The sequence below is a fragment of the Tasmannia lanceolata genome, unplaced genomic scaffold, assembly GCF_043159265.1.
Source record: "Tasmannia lanceolata isolate RefF3 unplaced genomic scaffold, GAP_Taslan_0.1 ptg000016l, whole genome shotgun sequence".
NCBI classification, from domain to species: Eukaryota; Viridiplantae; Streptophyta; class Magnoliopsida; order Canellales; family Winteraceae; genus Tasmannia; species Tasmannia lanceolata.
Window position 1 is genome coordinate 16515277 of NW_027518693.1, and position 23549 is coordinate 16538825.

General features: G+C 41.3%; 3 protein-coding genes across 3 annotated transcripts; 2 read left to right on the top strand and 1 right to left on the bottom strand.

Annotated features, from left to right (window-relative positions):
• The first annotated feature begins 1632 nt into the window (after positions 1-1632).
• On the top strand, positions 1633-11985 carry LOC143849186 (succinate dehydrogenase [ubiquinone] flavoprotein subunit, mitochondrial-like). Its single transcript, XM_077358238.1, has 16 exons — positions 1633-1930; positions 2351-2518; positions 4296-4383; positions 4604-4750; positions 4840-4980; positions 8385-8470; positions 8564-8656; positions 8803-8866; positions 9049-9192; positions 9502-9689; positions 9793-9967; positions 10064-10234; positions 10520-10589; positions 10671-10791; positions 10870-10907; positions 11614-11985. The coding sequence occupies exons 1-16, from the start codon at positions 1844-1846 to the stop codon at positions 11714-11716; spliced, it is 1884 nt and encodes a 627-aa protein (XP_077214353.1). The 5' UTR covers positions 1633-1843; the 3' UTR covers positions 11717-11985.
• Positions 11619-13570, bottom strand: LOC143849187 (uncharacterized). The gene is made up of 2 exons (XM_077358240.1): positions 13369-13570; positions 11619-12858 (listed from the first exon to the last, which is right to left on the bottom strand). Exons 1-2 carry the CDS (start codon positions 13481-13483, stop codon positions 12371-12373), a joined length of 603 nt encoding a protein of 200 aa, XP_077214355.1. The 5' UTR covers positions 13484-13570; the 3' UTR covers positions 11619-12370.
• Positions 13571-21761: 8191 nt separating this feature from the next.
• Positions 21762-23549, top strand: LOC143847941 (GDSL esterase/lipase At3g48460-like). Its single transcript, XM_077356715.1, has 2 exons — positions 21762-22385; positions 23136-23549. Exons 1-2 carry the CDS (start codon positions 21762-21764, stop codon positions 23547-23549), a joined length of 1038 nt encoding a protein of 345 aa, XP_077212830.1.

Genomic DNA, 23549 nt, shown 5'->3' on the forward strand with positions numbered 1-23549 from the left:
ACAAAGGGGCCGACACCTGTCCTGGGGTAGGTAATTCAACCACCCCAGGACTCTCTCTATAAAAGGCCTCTCAAGGCTCAAAACAAGAGAATAACTTCTGAACCACCACTCTTAAAGTTTTGGCTCTGCACTTCTGCTCATACTGACTTGACTGTCGAAGGGCCCGTCCGGAGCGCGACTCCGGGTTGGTCTTCTGACCTCGTGCACTCTTGTGCAGGACTTCAGTTCCTTCAGCTCAGCTCCTTGGGCCCGTCAGATCAGCTCTTATGTCATTGCCGTATCTGTTACCCATTTTAGGCCTAACAATTAGATTTCAGACTCTTTTGGTATCTTGAACTCCAACGTTCAATCCGTCATTTTGCACCACCTAAATTCAATCCATATTTGCTTATTTCTAACTTTCTGCCTACATCCATTTCAGAGCTTTTAGTTTTTTAACTAACAACTTTGAAAGACGTGTGGGAATCTCTCAAAAAATCTTTCTTCCAATACCCTGAAGCATGCAAATCAAACCTTCGTAGTCATTTCAATTGTCGACTTTCTTAATATCATCAAATTCATTTTAAACCCTTGTCGCAATTGAAAATAAACCTTAATTAAGATATCACTTTTTACAAGTAACCTGCTCCGTTGCTTGGTCAGGAATATCTTGGACGAATGTTGCCGTAGTCATCCAATCTAATTAAACATTTTATATCATCACTCACCCAACATTATATACTGCCGAGAATAACGTTGCAATTAGTAAAACTGATCTTGAATAGATTTTAATACCAATGCAAACAATGGACTTCAATCTAATTACTTGAATGGAATTCCACCCGCCAACCACCGGGTTCATCCCAACTCAGTTTCCAACAATTTTAATACCAATGAAATCAAATAAATAAGAAAACTCTCTCACTCATCCTAGATGTGCTCCTTGATTACTTAAAACCTTATAAATATAATTTTCGCAATAGATATTAATTTTTGAAAATGATTTAATCGCCCCCTTTTCTTCCCAAGGCCACCCCTAAATTTTTTTGTACAAGAAATAATTAAAGGGAAGATTGACTCCAACCCACTGTAGTTAGGGGTGCAACTCGGGTTGGGTTAATCCGAAAAAAAAGTTTGGTCAGGTTGGGTTTGGATTGAGGGCTTGGGCAACCTGGCCCGAGTGAAACCCGACATTTTTCATCATATTTTTAGTAAGCTTAAAAACTCGGGTTGGGTCCTTGCCTATCCCTCCTAGAGGGACTGAATATTAGAGGGTTGATCCTAACCCTCTATAGATCGGAGGGTTAAGATCAACCTATGGAAATGATTCCTATTTAGGCTGTGGCCCATCTAATTGACAGTTTGGATCATCATATGGTGCGGGCCACAGCGTACTTTTTCATCAAAATACGGTAGTGGTGATATATCATTTTCCCTAAATTAAGGGGGGTGATTATTTAGTATGGAGGTGTGGCATGGGACTAAATATCTCGCATATTTCTACGGTTAAAATCATATTATAACTATGTCAGAGCTTATTAAGACTCTTGTCTAACCGTAAACCAACGAGGGGCCTAAGTGGTAGGTGACGTGTTAGAGGAAATTGTCCAAGGAGAGAAGGACCAACCAACCAATGAGGCAGAGGGATGATGTCATGCCGCCACGGTTTGCGTGTTTGGGTCTCCTCTTCCTAGGGCCCTAATTTTCAGCGACCCCCTCATTTCACCTAACACTTGCAAAACTCCGGAAATAGAAGAAAACCTTTGCGACATTTCCAACTGCAGACGGAGATAGCAGGCCTTCGTACGGTTGGTTTTCCATTTTCCTTTTCCCCGTCGCCGGAACAAAACTCAGAGAAAGAAGCATGTGGCGCCGCTGCTTGTCTGCTGTTGCGAGGAACAGATCGTTTATTGCCGAACCTCGTCTTTCCAGATTCCTTTCCACCGAATCGGTACCCTATTTCTTTACCCCTTCTCTCTCTTGTTTAAATCTCTTACAACATCTCGAAATTCATTCTGTCACTGTTCGCATTCGCTTGATTTTCTCTTCTAATTCGTGGGTACTGTGCTTTTTCTATAGTTTTTAGCATGGTTTTCGTCGATCGATTAGTTTTTGCGTTTCCTATTAATTCGCTGATCAAGTGCTAGCTGTGTTGACAGACAGACATCTTCATTTTTACGCTTTCTTTTAACAAAAATCTTTCCTTTTTTTCCTATGTTTGAATTAATAGAAATTATTTAATGTTATTTTGTGGTGAGATGGGGGTTTCTTCTTCTTCTTCTCTTCTGTTTTGTTTTATGCATTATCTTTGAAGAGTTTGTAGTGTATGTTTATCTTTGGATTTGAGTTTCATGGAAGATGTTTGCTGCAGGTCGCTGGACGATCGTCGTACACTGTTGTTGATCACACATATGATGCTGTTGTTGTAGGAGCAGGTGGTGCAGGGCTCAGAGCAGCTATTGGACTTTCCGAGCATGGGTTCAACACTGCCTGCGTTACGAAGCTCTTTCCTACTCGTTCCCATACAGTCGCAGCACAGGTATGTTGAATTTAAGGGGGTCCCTGACATTTCTTCTGCTTTCTATACTACCTTTTCTTGCCAAGTTCACTATTCCTCACCTATGCTGTGAATTTGCATGTAATTTTTTGCTGATTATTGTTCACTATTTTTGTTTTATTGGAATTGGAAAATGGCATTTATCAGCCGATATTGTTGAATTTTCAAATACTTTTGAGTTTTAGATGAAGAATTGGAAACTGTCATTTACTGAGTTTGGCAGCTTTTCTTCTCTTTTCATTTTTACTCACCTACCTATATTCCATGTTTATGATTTCTTTTCTTTTTTTCTTTTTACTGCTTGTTTTTGGTTAATGAAGGTTGTGGTTTGTGGTTACTGATAATATAAAAGTAATAGACAATGCGAGAATTCTTTTAAACTAGGAAAAGACAACATAAACTAATAAAGAGAGGTCTGCTCGAATGTAAGAGTATAACTCCACTCTGTTATGCCCATCATGCAATCTGATCCTTATGGGCATCTGGAGTTTTGTGATGTCAACTGTCATCAAAGTGTGAAAATTTTGACGCATTTTCTGTGGAGAGTTGTCATCATTTTATTGAGAAACTGAAGGCATTCTCCATATTTGGAAACACTTTATCACTCAAAGTTTGTTTTTTTTTTGCCCAAAATGGGAGTGGGCTGGGGTTATGAACTTATAATCATGGAATTGACTCGATCATCAGATTATAAGTTCATTCCATACCGGACCAGACCGGAATAGGGTTATGTACATTCTCATTATGAGAAAGGGTCATTCGAGTGTATGTAAATAGATACTATGTTTATGGATCTAAACAATCTTGTTTTTCTTTTTTTTAACATGAAGAGATAAAGACGCCATTGCAATTGCCGGAACTATGTGAGACCTATTGCTCATGCTTGCCTTGCATGGGTCAACCAGCAGTAGAAGTACCCAAGGAGGTGCTTCTGGTCTAGTCAATCTTGCTTATTCCGGTATTTCCATTACTAATAGGGGGCCTACTGTGCTGAAAACATAGAAAAAATGAATACAAGAAACAAGGATGCTAAATGGATGAAGCGGTGACATGGAGCTTCATAGGATTAGTTTTTGAGTAGCCTGTGATTTAAACTAGCAGGAAGGTACACACCATTGATATGAAGTAGTTTACCATGGATGGAATTGGAGATGTTTGGAAGCCTAATGCTTGGCATGATAGAAAAATCACCTACTATGTATAATTTGTTTATTGCTGTTGTCTTGGTTGTATATGCAATGAACATGTAACCTGGGCCATCTTTTTTTGTTTGTTTGTTTGGTTGCGCAGGGCAAGTGTTGTTATGGAGAATAGTGTATCAACATTAGGTCACCTAACTGACCTCATCATGGCCTCTGATATTTAAATGGGAATTTCTTGACTTAAATTACCGAGGCATGGGTACTCAGCCTGGAAATTTAGATGGCTATGTTAGAAATCACACTATAATGTAACCAAGAGTAATTTGAACAAAGAAAATTGTTCCATTCTTTTTCTCTTCCTGTTTAAATACTAAGTAAACCTGTTCTGCCAGGTTTCTTGAAGAATAATAATTAGATTAGGTTTATCCATTTGTTTCTCTTTCCTGTTTAGATACTAAGTAAATATGTTCTGCCAGGTTTCCTGAAGAGTAATAATTAGATTAGATTTATCCATCTGCCTTTAACAGAACTGGTACAGAGTATCAACTTTTAAAAGTTTATCCTGTTTTTTGTAAGTTGGACGTGTTTGCTAATTTGCGCCAGTGGATTTTGTACAGGGTGGTATAAATGCAGCCTTAGGAAATATGAGTGAAGATGATTGGAGATGGCATATGTATGATACAGTCAAAGGAAGTGATTGGCTAGGTGAGTTACGTTTTCAAGCCATACTGCTTTACTATTGAAATTTGGTGTACCCTTACCTGATTTGTTCAGCAAAATTGTTTTTTTTTTCTGCGCGTTTGAGTTACTATGATAAGCTCTATCTTTGATAAGCTTCTTTCCAATCCTGGCTAAGGGAGTTCAGAAACGTTTTCAGTATTTCTTGTTTGTTAGTCTTCTAAAATGCAATTGTTTGTTTCATCAGGTGATCAAGATGCTATTCAATATATGTGCAGAGAGGCCCCAAAAGCAGTCATAGAACTCGAAAATTATGGGTTGCCATTTTCTAGAACCGAAGAAGGGAAAATATATCAACGCGCATTTGGTGGTCAAAGCTTGGACTTTGGAAAAGGTTGACTGACTCAAATATGTTTTTTCTTGTCATGTTTACAAATTATCTGAATGGTTTTCTGAAATTTACCACCTTCTGTGTTCCAATAGGTGGACAAGCATATCGTTGTGCCTGTGCTGCCGATCGAACTGGCCATGCTCTGCTGCACACACTTTATGGTCAGGCAATGAAACATAATACCCAGTTTTTTGTGGAATACTTTGCGTTGGATCTTATCATGGATAGTAGCGGTAAGTTACTGCATAAGTGATACATGTTATCTCTTCGCTTACTAATATTAAGTATGTATTGTCATGGGCAGTTTATTTTCCACGGATATAAATTTAACATGTATTTCACTTGATCTCGAGCTATGTTAATCCTTAAGTGCGAACTGCAAACCACTTGGCAACACATGAACCTCAACCTCATCGGTATCCTTCTCGCCAATAGGCCAAGAAAAAGCCCAACTAGCTTGATTCTTTGATTTGCTTAGGGGACCACCAACAACCGAGAGGCTCAGAATTCCAAGACTCGAGTCATCAAAGTTCAATTTCAGAAAATTAGGGGCCCCATCTAGGGATCGGATGCTCTTCTCTAGGCCTGTCCAAACTCCAATCTGATCTCTTTTGTTCTGAATGAATTAAATATATAACCCAGTGTTTAAAAATGCGGATGCGGCACGGAACGCGGCCGAAGAAAAATCCTGGTTGACTCGGCACGACGCAGTCGAGTGCTTGGTTGACATGGCTGACACTCGGCTGATATGATCATAATTCGGGAGAGTCAAATGAGTTTTTATTGACTCTGTACGGCGAAACGCGGCCAAGGTAAAAGGTAGTCGACTCGGCGAGTCGACGCGGACGCAGGGGAGTTTTAAAACTATGATCATAACCACAACTTGAGGCTCATCATCACAACTACAATGCAAACATAAGAACCTTGATAAACACTAGGTAAGAGCATCCTCAAAAATATTTCTCATTGGATTGGATCTGCATCGACTCATCCAACACCCCCTCTGTTGTGCAGGACAGATTTAACTCACAAGCCACTCATTGCAAGATCCAATAAAAAAATAAGAGAACAAATCTGAATTTTAAAGAAAACCCTTTATTTGACAACATCTCTCGAAAAAGGTTGTTCCTTAAAAAATCACAGGGGGCATATCTCAACTGCTTAACCTTCAAACCTCTAGGATAGGAGAGGAGTTGTAGTACTAAAGGTTTTAAATGTCGAGACCGAAACCGAAATCGGGTATACCCAAAATGCTACAAAATTTCGATCGAAATTTCGAAATTTCGGTTGAAATTTAAGGATTCTTCCTGAAATTACCAAGTTAGGTTACGGAAGAGAAAGAGAGAGTGAGAGAGAGGAAGGGTCGATTTCATTTTAGTTTGGTTTTAGGGTTTTGAAATTATCTTTTCTTGTATTTTCTATATATATATATATATATATATATATATATATATATATATATATATATAGAGAGAGAGAGAGAGAGAGAGAGAGAGAGAGAGAGAGAGAGAGAGAGAGAGAGAGAGTTTTGAAATTATCTTTTCTTGTATTTTCTATCGTGTGTGTGTGTGTGTGTGTGAGAGAGAGAGAGAGAGAGAGAGAGAGAGAGAGAGAGAGAGATTTAAGGAAGGGTAATGATATTTTCCTCCCTTTGACAGATAAAACCCCCCTTCAACCGTTCAACGTTATCCCTTAAGTTTCAAATGCAAGGAAAAACGTTAAAGGGGGTGAATTTATCCTCAAGCAGTGAACATTTCTCATGGAAAACGTTGAAGGGAGGGGTTTTCCCGAAATTTTGTATGAGATAAAATATTACTTTAACTGATTTCGTAGGATTTCGCCCGAAATTTTGAGATTTCTGAAATTTTGGTTTCGGTGAGGACCGAAATGCATTACCTCCACAAATCGTGGGGTCGGGATGATCCTATGGAGCTGATTTTTTGGGCACACCCTATCTATGTGAGGGTCCATCAAATGAATGCTTTGGATCACCCAAAAATGTGGCCCCCACTGCATTTTAAGCTAGTGTGTAGATAACTTATCTACACTAGTGTGTAGAAATTCTTCTCTCTCTCTCTCTCTATATATATATATATGTGTGTGTGTGTGTGTGTGTGTGTATATATATATATATATATATATATATATATATATATATATATAGAGAGAGAGAGAGAGAGAGAGAGAGAGAGAGAGAGAGAGAGATTTGTGAAGGTTTATACACGTCCATTTTACCACCACAAATCGTAGGGTTGGGATGATCCTATGGAGCTGATTTTTTGTGGACACCCTATCTATGTGAGGGCCCATCAAATGAATGGTTTGGATCACCCAAACAATATGCCCTCCACTGTATTTTAAGCTAGTGTGTAGATAACTTATCTACACTTGTGTGTAGAAACCGTTTTCTTATATATATATATATATATATATATATATATGAGAGAACATTTCCTACACACTTGTGTAGGTAAGTTCCCTACTCACTAGCTTAAAATACACTGGGGGCCCACATTGTTTGGGTGATCCAAACAATTCATTTGAATGGTCCTCACATAGATAGGGTGTCCACAAAAAATCAGATCCATAGGATCATCCCAACCCTACGATTTGTGGAGGTAAAATGGATGTGTATAAACCTTCACAAATTAGTCCATTTTTTGCCTCCATAGTTTGAATGGTTAGGATGATCCTATGGATCTGATTTTTTGTGGACACCCTATCTATGTGAGGATCATTCAAATGAATTGTTTGGATCACCCAAACAATGTGGGCCCCCACTGTATTTTAAGCTAGTGTGTAGGTACCTTACCTACACAAGTGTGTAGGAAATGTTCTCTCTCTCTCTCTCTCTCTATATATATATATATATATATATATATATATATATGAGAGAGAGAGAGAGAGAGAGAGAGAGAGAGAGAGAGAGAGCATGCATTTGCTGCGCTCGAGCACAGAAACAGCGTGGGCCACATTTTGGGTGGGATCCAAAGCATTCATTTGATGGGCCCTTTCATGGGTAAGGTGTCCACCAAAAATCAGCTCCATTGGATCACCTTAGGGTGTCCATTTGTGGGGCCAAAAATGGACAGATACTGTTTAATCTGTCCATTTTTGGCCCCACAAATGGACACCCATTGGTGATCCAATGGAGCTGATTTTTGGTAGGCCCCCCCATCCATGTTGGGGCCTTCCAAATGAATGCTTAGGATCACCCCCCCAATGGCCCCACCCCCCTATTTCTGTGCTTGAGCTCAGCTAGCCTAGCTGCGCTCGAGCGCAACAACCCTTTTCTATATATATGAGAAAAGTGTTTCTGCACACTTGTGCGCAGGGAGTCACCGATTGGTCGCTTTTTGTGGACCCCGCAGAGGTGGACCCGCCATACGAACCAATCGGTGGCTTTTTAAGCCACTTGTGCGCAAGGAGCTCCCTGTGCACGTGCGCAGAAACACTTCTCTCTCTCTCTCTATATATATATATACACTGAACTGGATTTGTTGCGACACTGGAATCCTTTCTTTTCTTTTATTTCCATATCACTTCATCAGAAAGGGGCTTCCTATCTATTAATCAGTATTTTGGTAATATCAAAAGTTTGTGGCAAAAGATGATTGTCTCATTATTTGTGCCTCAGGTACTTGCCAAGGTGTGATTGCACTTAATATGGAGGATGGGACACTTCATCGGTTCCATGCTGCTTCAACAATTTTGGCCACTGGGGTATCTTTGCAATTGAAGTGTTCATTGTCCAATAATAGTGTTTGAATGACGGTCATAACTTCTAAAACTGACCTCAATTTGAATTTGTTTAAGGGTTATGGTAGAGCTTACTTCTCTGCCACCTCGGCTCATACGTGCACTGGAGATGGCAATGCTATGGTTGCACGTGCAGGAATACCTCTTCAGGTAAGTATCTTGGAGTCATTGAGCTGGAAGATTGATGTAGGACGATCTATGCAGGAGGCTCGTCATCTAATAATTGGGAGATGTTGCACATTTGGATCATATCATACTTAATTCCTACTACACCTGGTCGATTTATATTCTTGCAGGATCTTGAGTTTGTGCAGTTTCATCCTACGGGTATATATGGTGCCGGGTGTCTCATTACTGAAGGTTGCTGTTTATTTCAATTTTTGAAGTTCATTAGCTTCTTGTTATATTGAAAACATGAAATAAATGGATGCTGTTTTGTGTATTCTTTCTTTATTCTCTAAAGTATTTGTGAACTCAATAATCATATTTTCGAATCCCATGATGGTTTGAATGTAATATGCCTTTTTCTGTGCAATTGGTAGGGTCTCGAGGTGAAGGTGGTATTCTTAGGAACAGTGAAGGTGAACGATTTATGGAACGTTATGCCCCAACTGCCAAGGATCTAGCATCAAGAGATGTTGTTTCAAGATCTATGACTATGGAAATTCGCGAAGGTCGCGGAGTAGGTATGTGCTCATAATAATCAGGACTTATTTTTATCCTGGCAGGCACTGTCACTGTAGGGGTATTATTTGTAGATGTCAGATAAAAATTGGTCATGATTACTGGTTTTATTCAGTTGGAAGGTAGTAGATTTATAGTGTTTATGTCAAATCCTTGATTCGACCGGGGGGAATGATTGGATCCAGTTGGCACTCTCATGTTTTATATCTTTCATAGTTTAAAGAAGACACATCTCTTAAGTTTTGCTGTATGGGCACACTTTTCTTGTCATTTCTCTCACCATCTAGTGTCTGATCTTTGATTTGCTGCAGGACCTCTGAAGGACCACATATATCTGCACCTGAATCACTTGCCTCCTGACGTACTTAAGGAGAGACTTCCTGGAATCTCTGAAACTGCTGCCATTTTTGCTGGTGTAGATGTTACCAAGGAGCCCATCCCTGTTTTACCTACAGTTCACTATAATATGGGTGGCATCCCTACCAATTACCATGGAGAAGTAACAATGAAATGGCTTGCAACCTGATGCTGACATTTTCTAGCTGTTATTTTTAATCTATTTTTTCTAATTTCAATTTCATTTATCCATTTTGGCATCTCAGGTAGTTGATATCAAAGGTGATGATCCAGATGTTGTAATTCCTGGATTGATGGCTGCTGGGGAAGCAGCTTGTGCATCAGTTCATGGGGCCAACCGGCTTGGTGCAAATTCCCTTCTTGACATAGTTGTTTTTGGCCGAGCTTGTGCCAACAGGGTTGCAGAGATCAACAGTCCAGGTAAGTTCTCATCTCTTTTACTTAGATTTCAATAAACCTTTTAGTGTCTAGTGCATATCCTAAATTAGATAGCATTCCTCTACTCGTTATCTGTAGGAGCAAAACAAAAACCTCTGGAGACTGATGCGGGGGAGAAGACCATTGCATGGCTGGATAAATTAAGGAACTCAAATGGTTCATTGCCGACTTTCAAAATCCGTCTCAATATGCAGCGAGTGATGCAAAATAATGCGGCTGTATTTAGGACTCAGGAAACATTGGAAGAAGGTGCTCAATAGAAACTCACCATCTCCTCATTATGTTGCATGCAACACACCAAAAAGAAAAAGAATAAGACGACAACTAATGTTCCCCAGATTTCTTTTGTTCCTTTTGATCCCCTTATTTGGCAGGCTTTTTGAACACTTCCTTTCTTTATCAAGTAATCTTTTATTGGGTGGAAGCAATTTTCTTGTAATGAGTAGGACTATTGTCCTCTCTTTTTTTAATTGACTGTCCTCGTTATTGCATTATCTTTGTTTTTTCTACTCACTATAACTTGTTGCCTTGTAGGCTGTGAATTAATTGACAAAGCATGGGAGAGCTTTCATGATGTTAAGCTTTCTGACCGCACTTTGATATGGTAAATTTCTTTTAATATCATTGGTGATGGTAAATGATAATACGAATCAGCAGGTATTTGAATTTTAACATTTGGTGGCAGGAACTCTGACTTGATAGAGACTATAGAACTTGAAAACCTTTTGATAAATGCATGTATAACTATGCACTCTGCGGTGGCTAGGAAGGAGAGCAGAGGAGCGCATGCCCGTGAAGATTTTACGGTCAGATCTAGCTTCTACCCAAATTTCTCTACTCGCTTTCATTTTCTAAATTGTAAATGCCACATTTTCTGTTTGCAGAAAAGGGATGATGAGAACTGGATGAAGCACACGATGGGGTTAGTCTCTCTCTCTCTCTCTCTCTCTCTCTCTCTCTCTCTCTCTCTCTGCAGTTTGCAACTGCTTCTTTATTAAGGAAGATGAGTCTAGATTAATGGGTGGGGGCTTGGGTTATTTATGGGATGAGGATATGTGAATGTTCACTATGGTGCCAAGGGTCTCCTATGGTTTTATTTGGCGGTTTCTTTAGAGGACTGAATGTTTAAAGTCATAGGGGATGAAATTCTAAAGAATTTTAGGTTTTATTGGATCTAGGGGGATAAGTTTGCTTTAAGAACTTGGGTATATATGCCATTCAAAAAACGGAACTTGGGCATCTATCTTTATAGGTTTTAATTTATCTTCTGGTGAACACTTTGTAGCTACAAGTTTGAATTAGCTGGCCGTGTCCAGTTTTTTATAATCTCATATGCTCATACATTGTTTAAACGAGGAAAACACGCATAGCAACTGTTTCTCCTTTCATATCCTCCGAGGCGAGAATGAAGTGGCTTATATGCTCGTTGAGGGTCATGTAAGGAGTTTTAGGTCGTTGAGCAATCTCTGCTCGCTATATAACTCTGTGTTTGATTTTCATTTTCTGTTTTATATAGCTTCTTTCACCATTTCAAAAGTAGTATACACATAGCGATTGCTTTTCTTCTAAGTCCTTGTACTTCTTTTTGACCATCTTTGAGTGGAATTGGTATTTGTTTTGTTCCATAGGTACTGGGAAAATGAGAAGGTTCGACTTGCATACAGGCCTGTTCACATGAACACATTGGACGATGAAATTGAGTCATTCCCACCAAAAGCACGTGTTTATTGAAACCCTTGCTCATTTAGCATGAGCAAGAATCTGGGAGGTTAAACTGCCTACAAGTTACAAGAAGGTTCCAATAAAGTAATGACAGTGTATGATGAATATATTTTTCATCTCAAATAATATGTGGGCTTTGCATTTACCTGTTAAATAAGTTGTTTCTAACTCTTGTGAACTTACACCATCGGTTTTATTCATTGTATTTTCCGGAAATTATAGACAACTTGTATTTGATGGATACATATACATATTTAAGCTTAGAGCATTTTCACTGATACTGGAAGGTGAACAATTTATTCCTGATACAGAAGACCATATACATCAAAATCTTCGTAACTGTCACACTTACGAGAATGGTAGTATACATGACATAATTTACTTGACCAGTCGTCCAATATAAATCAGAAGAAATCTTTGCTTTCCTATTTCCCCGTAATGTAATCTCTCAGGCACCAGACTATGAAACACTGATTATGTCGATGTGGTGGAACGGAAACAAACGCTACCTTCACGAGCTTACAGCTTTGTTATACTTGCTCTGTCCACACTTAACTGTAAAAGATCCCCAGTAATCTCGTCGATAAGCCACATGCTTCTCCAATTCCCTTATGACTTCATCTTTTCAACATGTCCAAACATTGTGCACTTCCATCCAAAATCCTACATACAGTTCACATCTGGGTTCCTGTTCTCGATGTCTCTCTTGAGCATTTCATGCAGGCTACCTGCAGCATCATAATCACCCCCCTTGCCCTCTCTAAATAATTTTAGATGATTGAGGTCTTCATTCAATTCTTTAATCAAATCATCCAAGCATTTCACCTTCACAGACACAATTGGCAATTTCCTGGAAGGATGGAAATTGAACTCCTCTCTTCTGCCTTTTCTTTTCATTATTTCATATCCACAGTCTAGCAGTGGCTTGCTGTCTTTATCTTGCCGTTTATGACAACTGGCATGTAAGATGCCAACGGGAATCTGAAGTTTGAAAAGTGCCTCTGCCGCATTAAGGAAATATTGACTTTTTATCAGTATCTGCTTAAGATGGTTCTCATCCTCAAGCAACCCTTGCTTCTCAGAGTTGGAAATTTCTAGATTAGGCTGTTGTAAAAAGTTGGAGTTGTTGATCCCGCCATTGTCAGTTGTTCCTGTAATGTGTAAACATTAGATCACCGTTAGTTGTCTCCTTTATTCTTGTCTTTATTTCCAATGTTGTAGAAATGATGTAAAACCTCAAGAGGCTCAAGTCAGCTTGGGCAACTTGTGGTTGACTTAGTGCACCTCCCCCTCCCTCCTTTACAAAAGTATCAGGTTAGTTCTCCCAAAGTCTTTTGACTTTTAACCAAGTTTTCCAAGGTATGAGTGGATTCTTTGAGTTAGTGAAGCTTCACCCAAGTTTTCAAGTCTTTTGAGTTGTGAGAAACCGAATTGTAGGGAAAAATAGAATTTGGCTTTGAGCAAGTTGGGTTCTCGGGTTACTTTTGAGTTGATCCGGCAAGTTTCAAAACTGCCATTATAGGTTATTAAAAGTATTGCTATTACAGTTTCTATTATATTTTTATTGTATTTTTGACCTCGGAATGGCAGACACAGATATGTTCATGCACTTGTAGATATGCGATGCAGGTAAGATATCAGAAACGAATGATTTTAGTTACCTTTAGGTTGTTTTGCTCTAGAGTCGGTGGTCTTTACTGCTTGCACATTGTGAAAAGAAATTTCTGAGAGCTGCAGAGCAGCTGAGTCTTTGCTGGTTATGTCAGGGCTCTGCATATCAGAAAAGGAAGCTTAGAAACAAATTGCCAATTGTATCAGTAAATCTATAATGATAAAGAGACTTAGCCATATGCTACTGCTTAATTTTCATGATGTAGCACAATTGAGTTACTGAAATATAATAAAACTGGAGATACTGCTTAATTTTCATGATCTAATATCATTGGTTGGGTGAGATTATGAAAAAAAATTGACTTTTATGTCATCTTGCTTGTTTTGTAGAGTTTATATAGTAGCTGGTTGTTTTCTTATTTAAGGGTACTGCCATCACTTTTTAAAAAAGAAAGGGGTAGAATTGGGGTGCTTTCATAAACAAACAAGGTGTATCTGTATATAAGGGAAGATAAACTTACACTGGTATTTTTTGCTACTGTCTGGTCTGTTTCTGTTAGCCTTTCACCTTCATCTTTTACAGGATCATGTGAAGGGGATGTAGTGGTCACTTTGTGCTGAGAATGTTGCACCAAATCGTGGGGTCGGATGCTTACTTTTGCTTCTTTTGTCTTACTGATTCTCTCAATCCCTATCTGTTTAAGTTCGTTTAGCTGCCTCAATGGATGGACCATGGCACTTGGGGATCCAACTTTTATGTTCCTTGTCTCCTCTGTCTTTCCATTCTTCTCTCTTTTAAATACTGCTGCTTGTGTATTTTCTACCTTCTTCTGTGTAGTTGGAATGTGCATAGGATTCATACTCACAATTGATGGACCGGCAGCTGCTGTCTTTTTCACTTCTGTTTTTGTAACAAAGGTTCTTTGTTCCTCCATGCTCCCGTTTATTGATTTCTTGTTTGATTGAAGGCAAGTAGAGCTTTCATATCCTTTAGCTTGCATTGCATTGACAATTTCTCTCCTCTTACTGGCAATGGCTGTCTGGTTCTTATGTATCAACTCCATTTCTGGTTTCGCTTGATGGCCATGTTTCAGTGAATTCTTCAGCACGACATCACTTTGCCTTGGATCTTTTCTTTGTAACTTGACTTTTGGATTCTGTTCTGTTTCTTGCATTGCATCTTGAGATTTGCGAAAGTTATGAGGCTGCTGGGATTCATTGTTATATATGGACACTTGTTGTTTCCTTGTCACTGGAACTCTGTTCTCTACATTTTTCTCTTCTTTTTGGCATAGGCTCCTATTTATTCTTGATTCTTCACTATCCGCAGCCTCTGGGTATTCATACCTACCCAGTACCTTCCTCTGGAAATGAATTTCAACAATTGGCTTTAGGGTATTGCTAGGCATGTTTTTCTTTCCCTTGGGTTTTGTATTCTCCCCCCTTCCTTCTGCATCCTGTTTGGCTACTTGAGCTTCCCTTGCTTGGTTCGTACGGCTCATGTTCATCTGTGGAGTAACTTCAAAGGTGGGTTTCTGTGAACCCGTCAAAATTGAATTCATATTTTCCATGCTTCTCAGTTCATTTCTACTTCGGTTTCCTTCACTGTGCACTGTCTTAAGGGTGACATTGCTTGTTCCTGTGATTGTTCTTGCTTGCAACCCCTTCACCTGCTGATCTGTACTGGAGATGAGCTTCTCTAAATTTGTTCTCAATAGAACTTCTTTGGTACTATACTGTTCCTTTTGCTTCAAATTTTCATCCTTAACAGTTCTTTTCTTGGAGCCTGGAGCTTTCTGATCTGCATTGTTCTTTGGCTCTGTTTTTGGTGGGAGCTCTTCAAGACCCATTAGTTTTGCAATAACATTTGGAATTCTCCCTTTTAGCTGTTCAGAATCCCGAAAATTCGGCTGCTCAATCTTCCTGTTCTTGGGCACCATGGCTGTCATTGAGTTTGGGGGGCTTGAGAACTTCTCAGAGCCAAATTCCCTTTTCTTAATGCTTGAGAATGCCGCAATGGCCGTGGAATCCAGATCGCAACTAGCCGATTGCCTGTGGGAAATAAAATCTGGGTTCATCTTAGAGTGCTTATCGGGATTGAGCTGACGGGTGTTCGAGTTTAGTGTGAGCAGTTTTTGCTTTAAGGGGCTGGTTTTTGTGACTACTCTGACATCCTCGGGAGACTTTGTTGAGGACCCATCAAAAGAAAACCTCGGTCTGTCTGATGACATCTGACCCTTCACTTCAACCTTGGATTCATCTTCATCTTCGAGCTCAGGCAATTCAAGTCTCTTTTTTCGAGGACTCACCTTGTATTCCGAAGCCTCTTGCAGATTGACGAGCATTCTTAAAGACTCTTCTAAATCTATGGCCCCTCTCAGCAGCTCCTTGCCGATGTTTATTGAGTATCTATCGCAATTAACTCCCTTAGAGCATGCCTTGAGTATCTGATTTAACTTCTGGGCGCCTTTTGATATCTCCCTAATATGTAGATGAGAAAGTGCAGGAAATTGAACAATTGAAGACCGATGCTTATCTGAAATGTGTCTGCTATCCAACTCTCCATAGTTGATTGATTGCCTCCCAAAACGGTGTGAGAAAACCTTAGCGATCCCTTGATTGCTGGAAAATTCAAAATTTCCTAGCCTCGCCATTCTCAAGTGCGAATGCGAGAGCCATATGCAAATCAGCTATGTACTCAGACCTTTGGGCTCTTCGGATCGGAACTATATCCTTGGAACTGTATTCTGCAATGCTTGATCTATGGCGTCCCGTATTGATCCTATTTTCGCGACCGCTCTGCAACATGATAGAATCCAACTGACTGAACTTGATGCTAGAGTTCTACTTCTGTACGTAAGAGAATACAAAGATTACAGATTATCACTCACATTTATGTGGACATTTCTGTCTCTGGATCCATGATAAGGCTGTCTGCTTTCATCTGTTGACAAGAAAATCATAACAAATGCATAGGATTAGTAGGGAATTTGTTGGGCTGGACCTGGGTGCCGACCCTTTCAGAATGTCGTCCCCAGAGAAGATGATAGCTGGTTCACCGGAGGGAGTTTTTCCAGGAGCTTTCACACCCAAACAGAGTTTGGGGAGAAATAATCTCCTTGTAACAGAAGCTGCAAACGATTTGGTGGGGGGGTTCTCTCTCTGAAAAACGATTGGGGGAGGAGGAATGGGAAGAATGGTGGGGCGAGGGAGGGAGGGGTTTGCTGATGGGGCAGATGGGGGCAGAACCCCCACAATGGGGGGTTCGGATGCAAGCATAGGGAGGGACTCTGTGTCCAGAGGGGAGGGGAGAACGGAGAGGGAGGGATGGTGGAAGCGGGGGATCAGGATGAAGGAGGCGGAGGGGATTTGCCCTAGGGGGCTTTTCCCAAATCGCATGCCCTAGGCGGAGGGGTTTTTCCCAAATCGAAATAGAGATTCATAAAGTTGCAGAGTTGCTACACTTCACCAACTCTATGACAAACCTCAACGAAGCATCCAAAATTTGGATTCTATGGGATGGCTCCCTCTCAATGAATCGGGTTTCTTCTAATAACCAAGCGCTGTCAGTCGAGATTGCTCACTTGCAATCTGGTTCAGAAGCCTTTATGACCCTTATTTATGCCAGTTGTTCCAAAGTAGAAAGGAGAAATCTATGGAGTTACCTCTGGGAATGCAGCCAATCCTTTTCTAAAGCTTGGGCTGTTGGGGGGGACTTCAATGCCCTGTTATCTCCTGAAGAGAAATTAGGAGGAAGGCCTCCAGATCCCGCTTCATGCCGCGAGTTCCAATCAGCCATAGATGGCGCAGGCGTCATTGATGCTGGGTTCATCGGCAGTAAGTTCACCAGGTATGGCATCAGTAGGAATGGCCAGAGATCTTGGACCAGATTAGACAGGGTTCTCACAAACTCTCAGTGGCTAAGCTCTCTCCCCTCCACTTCCATCTCCCATCTCTCCCGCACTTGCTCAGATCATTGTCCCCTCCTTTTAAACATCCACCCCACCTCAACCCCGCAAATAAAACCATTCAAATTCCAAGCTATGTGGTCAAAACACCCCCAATTTCAATCCATTGTGAAGTCTGCCTGGTCAATTGAAGCCCCTGGTAATCCTCTTGAGACCCTTTCCACCAAACTGAAAAACACGAAAAATGCACTGAAAACCTGGAATAGAGAGATATATGGCAATGTTTTCCAAAATGTCAGATCCAATGAAGACTGGGTTCTCAAAGCTGAGCTGGACCACCAATCTAACCCAAATTCCACCACATCGGAAAGTTTGTCAGAAGCCATAGACAGGTTGAATGAAACCATTCTCCATGAGGAAATCTTCCTAAGACAGAAAACCAAGTAGAAGTGGTTAAAAGAAGGAGACAAAAATAATAAATTCTTCCATGCTGCTATGCACCACCAAAGGAACCTGGGAGGGATCACCAAAATAAGACACAACGGGAACTGGATCACAGATAAGGGAATGATCAAAGACTTGGCTTCCTCCTACTTTGAGAAAGCATTAGCTGAGGAGGGGAAAAGGACTCACCACGGCCTGCTAAATCACATCCCTAAGTTGATTTCTCCTGCAGACAATCATATGCTTCTAACAACCCCATCGGAGGAGGAAATCAAAGAAGCCATTTTCAGCAGCCCTCTGGAAAGCGCCCCTGGGCCATATGGGTTCGGAGGTATCTTCTACTCTTCTTGTTGGGACTTGATCAAATCTGACCTCCTTCAAGCTGCAACTGCCTTCTTCGGTAGTAACCTCTCCAGGCACTACTCTTCCACATTCCTAGCTTTGATCCCCAAAAATGAAAACCCTCTAACATTCTCTGAATTCAGACCCATCAGCCTGTGCAATTTCTGCTACAAAATCCTTTCGAAGGTCATGGTCTCAAGGCTTGCAAGGGTCTTGCCTAAAATTATCTCCCAAGAGCAAGGCGCTTTCGTTAAAGGCAGGTCCATCACCGACAATATAGCCATCGCCCAGGAGATGATTGTCGGTCTCAACAAGAAGGTCAGAGGAGGCAATGTGATCCTCAAAATTGACATGGAAAAAGTGTTCGACAGATTAAACTGGCAATTCTTGCTGGATGTGCTAGAAAGGTTTGGCTTCTCTTTGAAATGGAGGAAATTGATCATGCAATGCACCCATAGAAGCTGGTTTTCAATAGTTTTAAACGGAGAACCCCACGGGTTCTTTCAATCCTCTCGTGGCCTTCGCCAAGGAGACCCCCTCTCCCCCTGCCTCTTCATTCTCGCGGAAGAAGTTCTAAGCAGGGGTCTGGCTGCCCTATTCAGAGAACGTGGAGCATCCTACTTCCTTAGAATGAGAGGATGTATCCCCATCACCCACTGTCTCTTCGCTGACGACACGATTATCTTTTCGAATGGGAGCAAATCCAGCCTAAAGAGCATCATGTCCTTTCTTTCCTCATACGAGCTGATTTCGGGTCAAAAAATCAATAAATCTAAGAGCTGCTTTGCAGTCTCAGCAAAGACCTCTCTCAGCAGGAAGAGGATCATAGCCAATTCTACTGGTTTTACCAACAAAACCCCTCCCATCACCTACCTTGGTGTCCCACTTTATGCCGGCCGGTTGAAAACTTGCTTCTTCGACGATCTAATTAGAAAAATTAGATCCAAAATTGAAGGATGGAAGGGTAAGTTACTCTCTCAAGCTGGAAGACTTGTTCTCATCAACCATGTTCTATCCAGTACTCCCATCTTCCTCATGTCAGCCATCACTCCGCCTAAAGCTATCCAGCACAAAATCGACAGAATTATGTCAGATTTCTGGTGGGGCAGTGGAGACCATGGGCCTAAAACTCACTGGGTCTCCTGGCACCGCATTTCAAAGCCCAAAGCTGAGGGCGGCTTAGCCACTAAGTCCATGGCAGATCTATGTACAGCATTCAGAATCAAGGCTCTTCATCAAATCCACGCCAATTCCTCCCTTTGGAGCTCTTTAATGCGATCCATCTACTGCAACAACCACCACCTAAACCTTATAAATCCTTCCCAGGGCTGCTCTAAAATGTGGAGGGAAATTCTTTCCGTCAGAGACATTTGGATTGCTAATGCCAGGTGGGTGGTTGGACAAGGGACCATCGCGTTCTGGACTGACCTCTGGATTGGCAGCGCCCCTCTTCATACCTTTGCTATTCACAAAGAATCCATCGACCTCACCGTCTCCATTAAGGATTTGATCCTCCCTTCTGGGCGCTGGAACTTGCTGATGTTATGTGACCACCTCCCGCCTTCTATCCTCCAAGCATTGATCAACTCCAAGCCGAACCTCAACCAATCAGATGACAGATTGATCTGGTGCCCCGCCCCGTCTGGATCTTTTACAACAAACTCAGCCTGGAATCTGTGCAGATCTAAAGCTCAACCTCTAGGCTGGGCCGGCCCAGTTTGGGACCACCTTCCGCCCAAAATCAGTTGCTTCCTATGGAAACTCTTCCAAAGGGCCCTCCCTACAGACGACAGAATCAAATCTCGCCATGTCCAGCTCCCCTCCAAATGCTCATGCTGCTCGTCCAGCAAGGAAGAAACTCTTAATCACCTATTCGTCGATGGAGACCTAGCTCGTAGTATTTGGTCCGCATTTGCTAGCCTTTGGAATATCACATTGATTCCCTCCCAAGGGATCTTTGCTAGAATCCTCACATGGTGGGAGGCTGCCGCTAAAAGGAAATCTTTCTGTTCTTTTCTCTCCGGCATCTCAGCTTCTTTCATATCCTGGGAAATCTGGAGAGAACGATGTTCCCGGAAAATGGAAGGTAAGCTCAATGATCCAAGTAAGATTACCTGTCTTATTCTTGAAGGAATCAAAAGAATGCGCTACTGTGATGGCTTCCCTAAAGCCCCCAATCTGCTCGAAGAACTCTCTCTTTCCCAAATCGGGATTCCTCCGAACCCTCCCTGCTCTCAGAAAGATAGTTGGATTCTTTGGAAAAGACCTCCAAAAGGTTTTTTCAAGCTTAACATCGATGGAGCTTCAAAAGGCAACCCGGGTGAATCCGGGGGTGGAGGAGTAATCACAGACCATAATGCAAAAATCATCCTCGCATTTTCCCTATACTACGAGATCGGATCCAACATGGTGGCCGAATCTCGTGCCCTATTGGATGGGCTTAGATGCTGCTCGGCATTTAAAGTGCCCAAGTTAATAGTTGAATCGGACAGTAAAGTTTTAATTGACCTCATCCTCAGCAAAGGCCAAATCCCCTGGGCCATCCAATACCTCTGGAAAGAAATTCAAGATCTTCTTGCTCTCCTCTCCCCTTGCTGCCATCACCAATATCGTGAAGGCAATTCTGTAGCTGACTCCCTCGCCAATTTCGGATGCTCCTCCAAGAACAACACCTTCTACTCCTCATGGGCAAATTTGCCTCGCCATTCCAGAGGGACTGCTAGATGTGATGCTGCCGGCCTCCCTAACATCAGACCTTCCAACAAGGTACGCAGAAGAATACACTAGGATTGGTGCTCCCTGTAAGTTGTAGCCTCGGGCTGCCTTCTCGCCCCTCCCTCCCTAGCCCAATTTTGTTTATTTGGTTGCTAGCATAATCTTCTTGTAATCATCCAGGCTAATTGGCTCTGCCTCCCCTATATTGGCTGGCTCTTTTATATATTCTTAGCGGTCCGCCCCGGGGCTGTTCAATTTCCGGGTTAAAAAAAGAAAAAGAAAAAAAGAGACCTAGGATTATCCTATCACAGTGGGACAGGCAACAATGGAATGGGCACACGGGTGGGTGGCCAACAAATCAAAGTACCCAATCAACGGAAAACGGATTACACGTGCCAATGCGTCCAGCACGCACGTCCAAATTAAAAATGCCCCTCATTTTTTTAATCCATTCTCATTAATTTGTGGCAATATATAGTATGCAATAGGAACACATCCAGCGTTGTTGGAATCGATTCTAGGGATGAGTGACTCGGACCACAACTTGAGAATGTGTAGGCAAGCAATTAATTAGTTGTAATCCTCAAATTAAGCTCAACTAAAAGAAAATCCAACTAGAATTCCTATTGTTTTGCCTTGATTCCTTGAAGAAAGGATACAAGGCCCAATAGAAAAACAGAAAAACAAATGCAACTGGATATCCTGTTGTGGGCTTTTATAATTTGATCTGTCACCTCTCTATCATATAAAAAAAACAGAAAAACAAATGCAACTGGATATCCTATTGTGGGCTTTTATAATTTGATCTGTCACCTCTCTATCATATTAAAAAACAGAAAAACAAAAGCAATTCAAAATGTTAGGAAAGGGTGTAGCCTCCTAAATTTAGGCATGTTGTAACTGTGACCTAAACTAATTTTGGGTTGTCTAGCCCCCTATATATATTGTTTCTTACACTCTTCACAGGCAACTCTTCCTTTGGTACCAAAAGGCAAAATACCATAAAAGAAAAGGTGAAGAAGCTCTCTAAAACAATGGCTTGGTGCAGTTCTCTATCTCTCCATCTTACTCTATTTTACTTCTTCATATCTGTCTATCCTTCTCTTTCTTTACCCCCATCAACTTACGAAGGCATATTCTCAAAGATCTACGCCTTCGGTGACTCGAGCACAGACACAGGAAATTGCATAGAGTTACTCCCTTATTTGACCCCTCCCTACGGAATGACTACTTTCGGCAAACCCTCTGGTCGTTGGTCGGACGGTTACCTTGTCCTTGACTTCCTCGCCAAAGAATTATCACTTCCTTATGTTCCCCCGTATCTTAACAAAAGTTCTGATTTCTCCCATGGTGTTAACTTTGCATATGCTGGATCAACGGCCATAGATTATGAATTCTATGTCGAACACAATGCAACAAAGGCTCTACCCATCCAGATAACAAATTCCCTACAGACTCAGCTCGGTTGGTTTAACGAATTCATCGGCAGGGTCGAGTGTGCCGGGAAAAGTCCTGCTCAATGTAAGGCAATAATGGAAGGTACACTCTTCTGGGTGGGGACGATGGGGGGCAATGATTATCGCAGAATTAATGGGAGTTCCATCAGCCCCATCACCCTTAGAGAGATTGCAGTCGCCAATGTCATCCATCTTGTGCAGGTATGGACAAGAATTTATATTTGAAAAGAAATTCAATAATTCTCTATATATATATGGGATTTGATAGGCAATTTTCGCCCGATATTCATCATACCACACTTGGTATTTCATCCGAGAGCAGTACAATTTTTAAGATGCGTCCGGATCAAATATCAAAGGCATGATCTTGACTTGGTGGCAGGTCACGATCTTGACTTGGTGGGCCCACAAATATGGCATTTTTTGCTCGATTCGATTCAATTCAGGCTATTTGGTAATGTAAGGGGTCAGGGGTTTTCCTTTTGGGCCAAGGAGAATGCTCCTGAGCAGTTCATACTATGTAAATCTGGTGGGACTACCGGTCCCCAACATAATTGTCAATTTTCATAAAAAAAAAAGGGCAGTACTTCTATCGTACAATGAATAGAAGCACGCCAGCTCGTCCATCATATAATTTCTCTTATCTTACTATCAAAATATAAGTAAAAGTTGAGAATATTTTTTAATTTTTAAGATTAAACCCACCTATGGCTTTGAACGTTTTGAGATGTTTTTTTTATTATAGGGTTCAAAAGTCTTACCTGTCTCAAGCTTTCGGTCATAAGATAAAATTCCAATATATGTAAGGAAACATTAGCAAAGACAAACAAAACAAAGTGAAAATGATTTCGATTTTGAAAGATTGGCATGAACAAAATATGGGAGTGAAGATACATTTCATCATTCTTTTATGAACTAAATTTTCTTCTCCTTATGATGAGTCACTTGCAGGACTTGCTGGATAAGGGTGCAAAATACATTGTCATTGAAGGTCCAGAAGCGCAAGGCTATGAATTAGATGTCGCCGCTCACAATGCACTCCTCCAACAACAGCTAGATCAAGTACGTGAACAGAACCCCTGCGCCGCCATCTTGTTCGCCGATTTCTTCGGTGCCCTCACTGACAATGTGATGAATGCAAAGAAGAAAGGTTTCAATGATCCTGGCCTGATATGTTGTGGCAATGAGAAGATCCTCTGTGGCAGGCCGGGTGCACCCGTATGCACGGACCCAAGTAAGTACATGTCGTGGGATGGGGTGCACGCAACAGAAGCCTTAAATGCCTTGCTTGCTAACCAATTCTTCCATCAAGACTTCACAAGACCCCCGTTTGATAGCTTGTTTGTCAATAGAACGGCTGCTTAA

Bases quoted from the DNA above. Each gene is read 5' to 3' on its own strand.
- LOC143847941 (XM_077356715.1), top strand. From the start codon at position 21,762: ATGGCTTGGTGCAGTTCTCTATCTCTCCATCTTACTCTATTTTACTTC. The intron at 22,386-23,135 runs GTATGGACAAGA...AGTCACTTGCAG, and splicing joins ATGTCATCCATCTTGTGCAG to GACTTGCTGGATAAGGGTGC.
- LOC143849186 (XM_077358238.1), top strand. From the start codon at position 1,844: ATGTGGCGCCGCTGCTTGTCTGCTGTTGCGAGGAACAGATCGTTTATT. The intron at 10,590-10,670 runs GTAAATTTCTTT...ATTTGGTGGCAG, and splicing joins TCTGACCGCACTTTGATATG to GAACTCTGACTTGATAGAGA. The intron at 10,792-10,869 runs GTCAGATCTAGC...TTCTGTTTGCAG, and splicing joins ATGCCCGTGAAGATTTTACG to AAAAGGGATGATGAGAACTG.
- LOC143849187 (XM_077358240.1), bottom strand. From the start codon at position 13,483: ATGCAGAGCCCTGACATAACCAGCAAAGACTCAGCTGCTCTGCAGCTC. The intron at 12,859-13,368 runs GTAACTAAAATC...TACACATTACAG, and splicing joins TAGAGCAAAACAACCTAAAG to GAACAACTGACAATGGCGGG.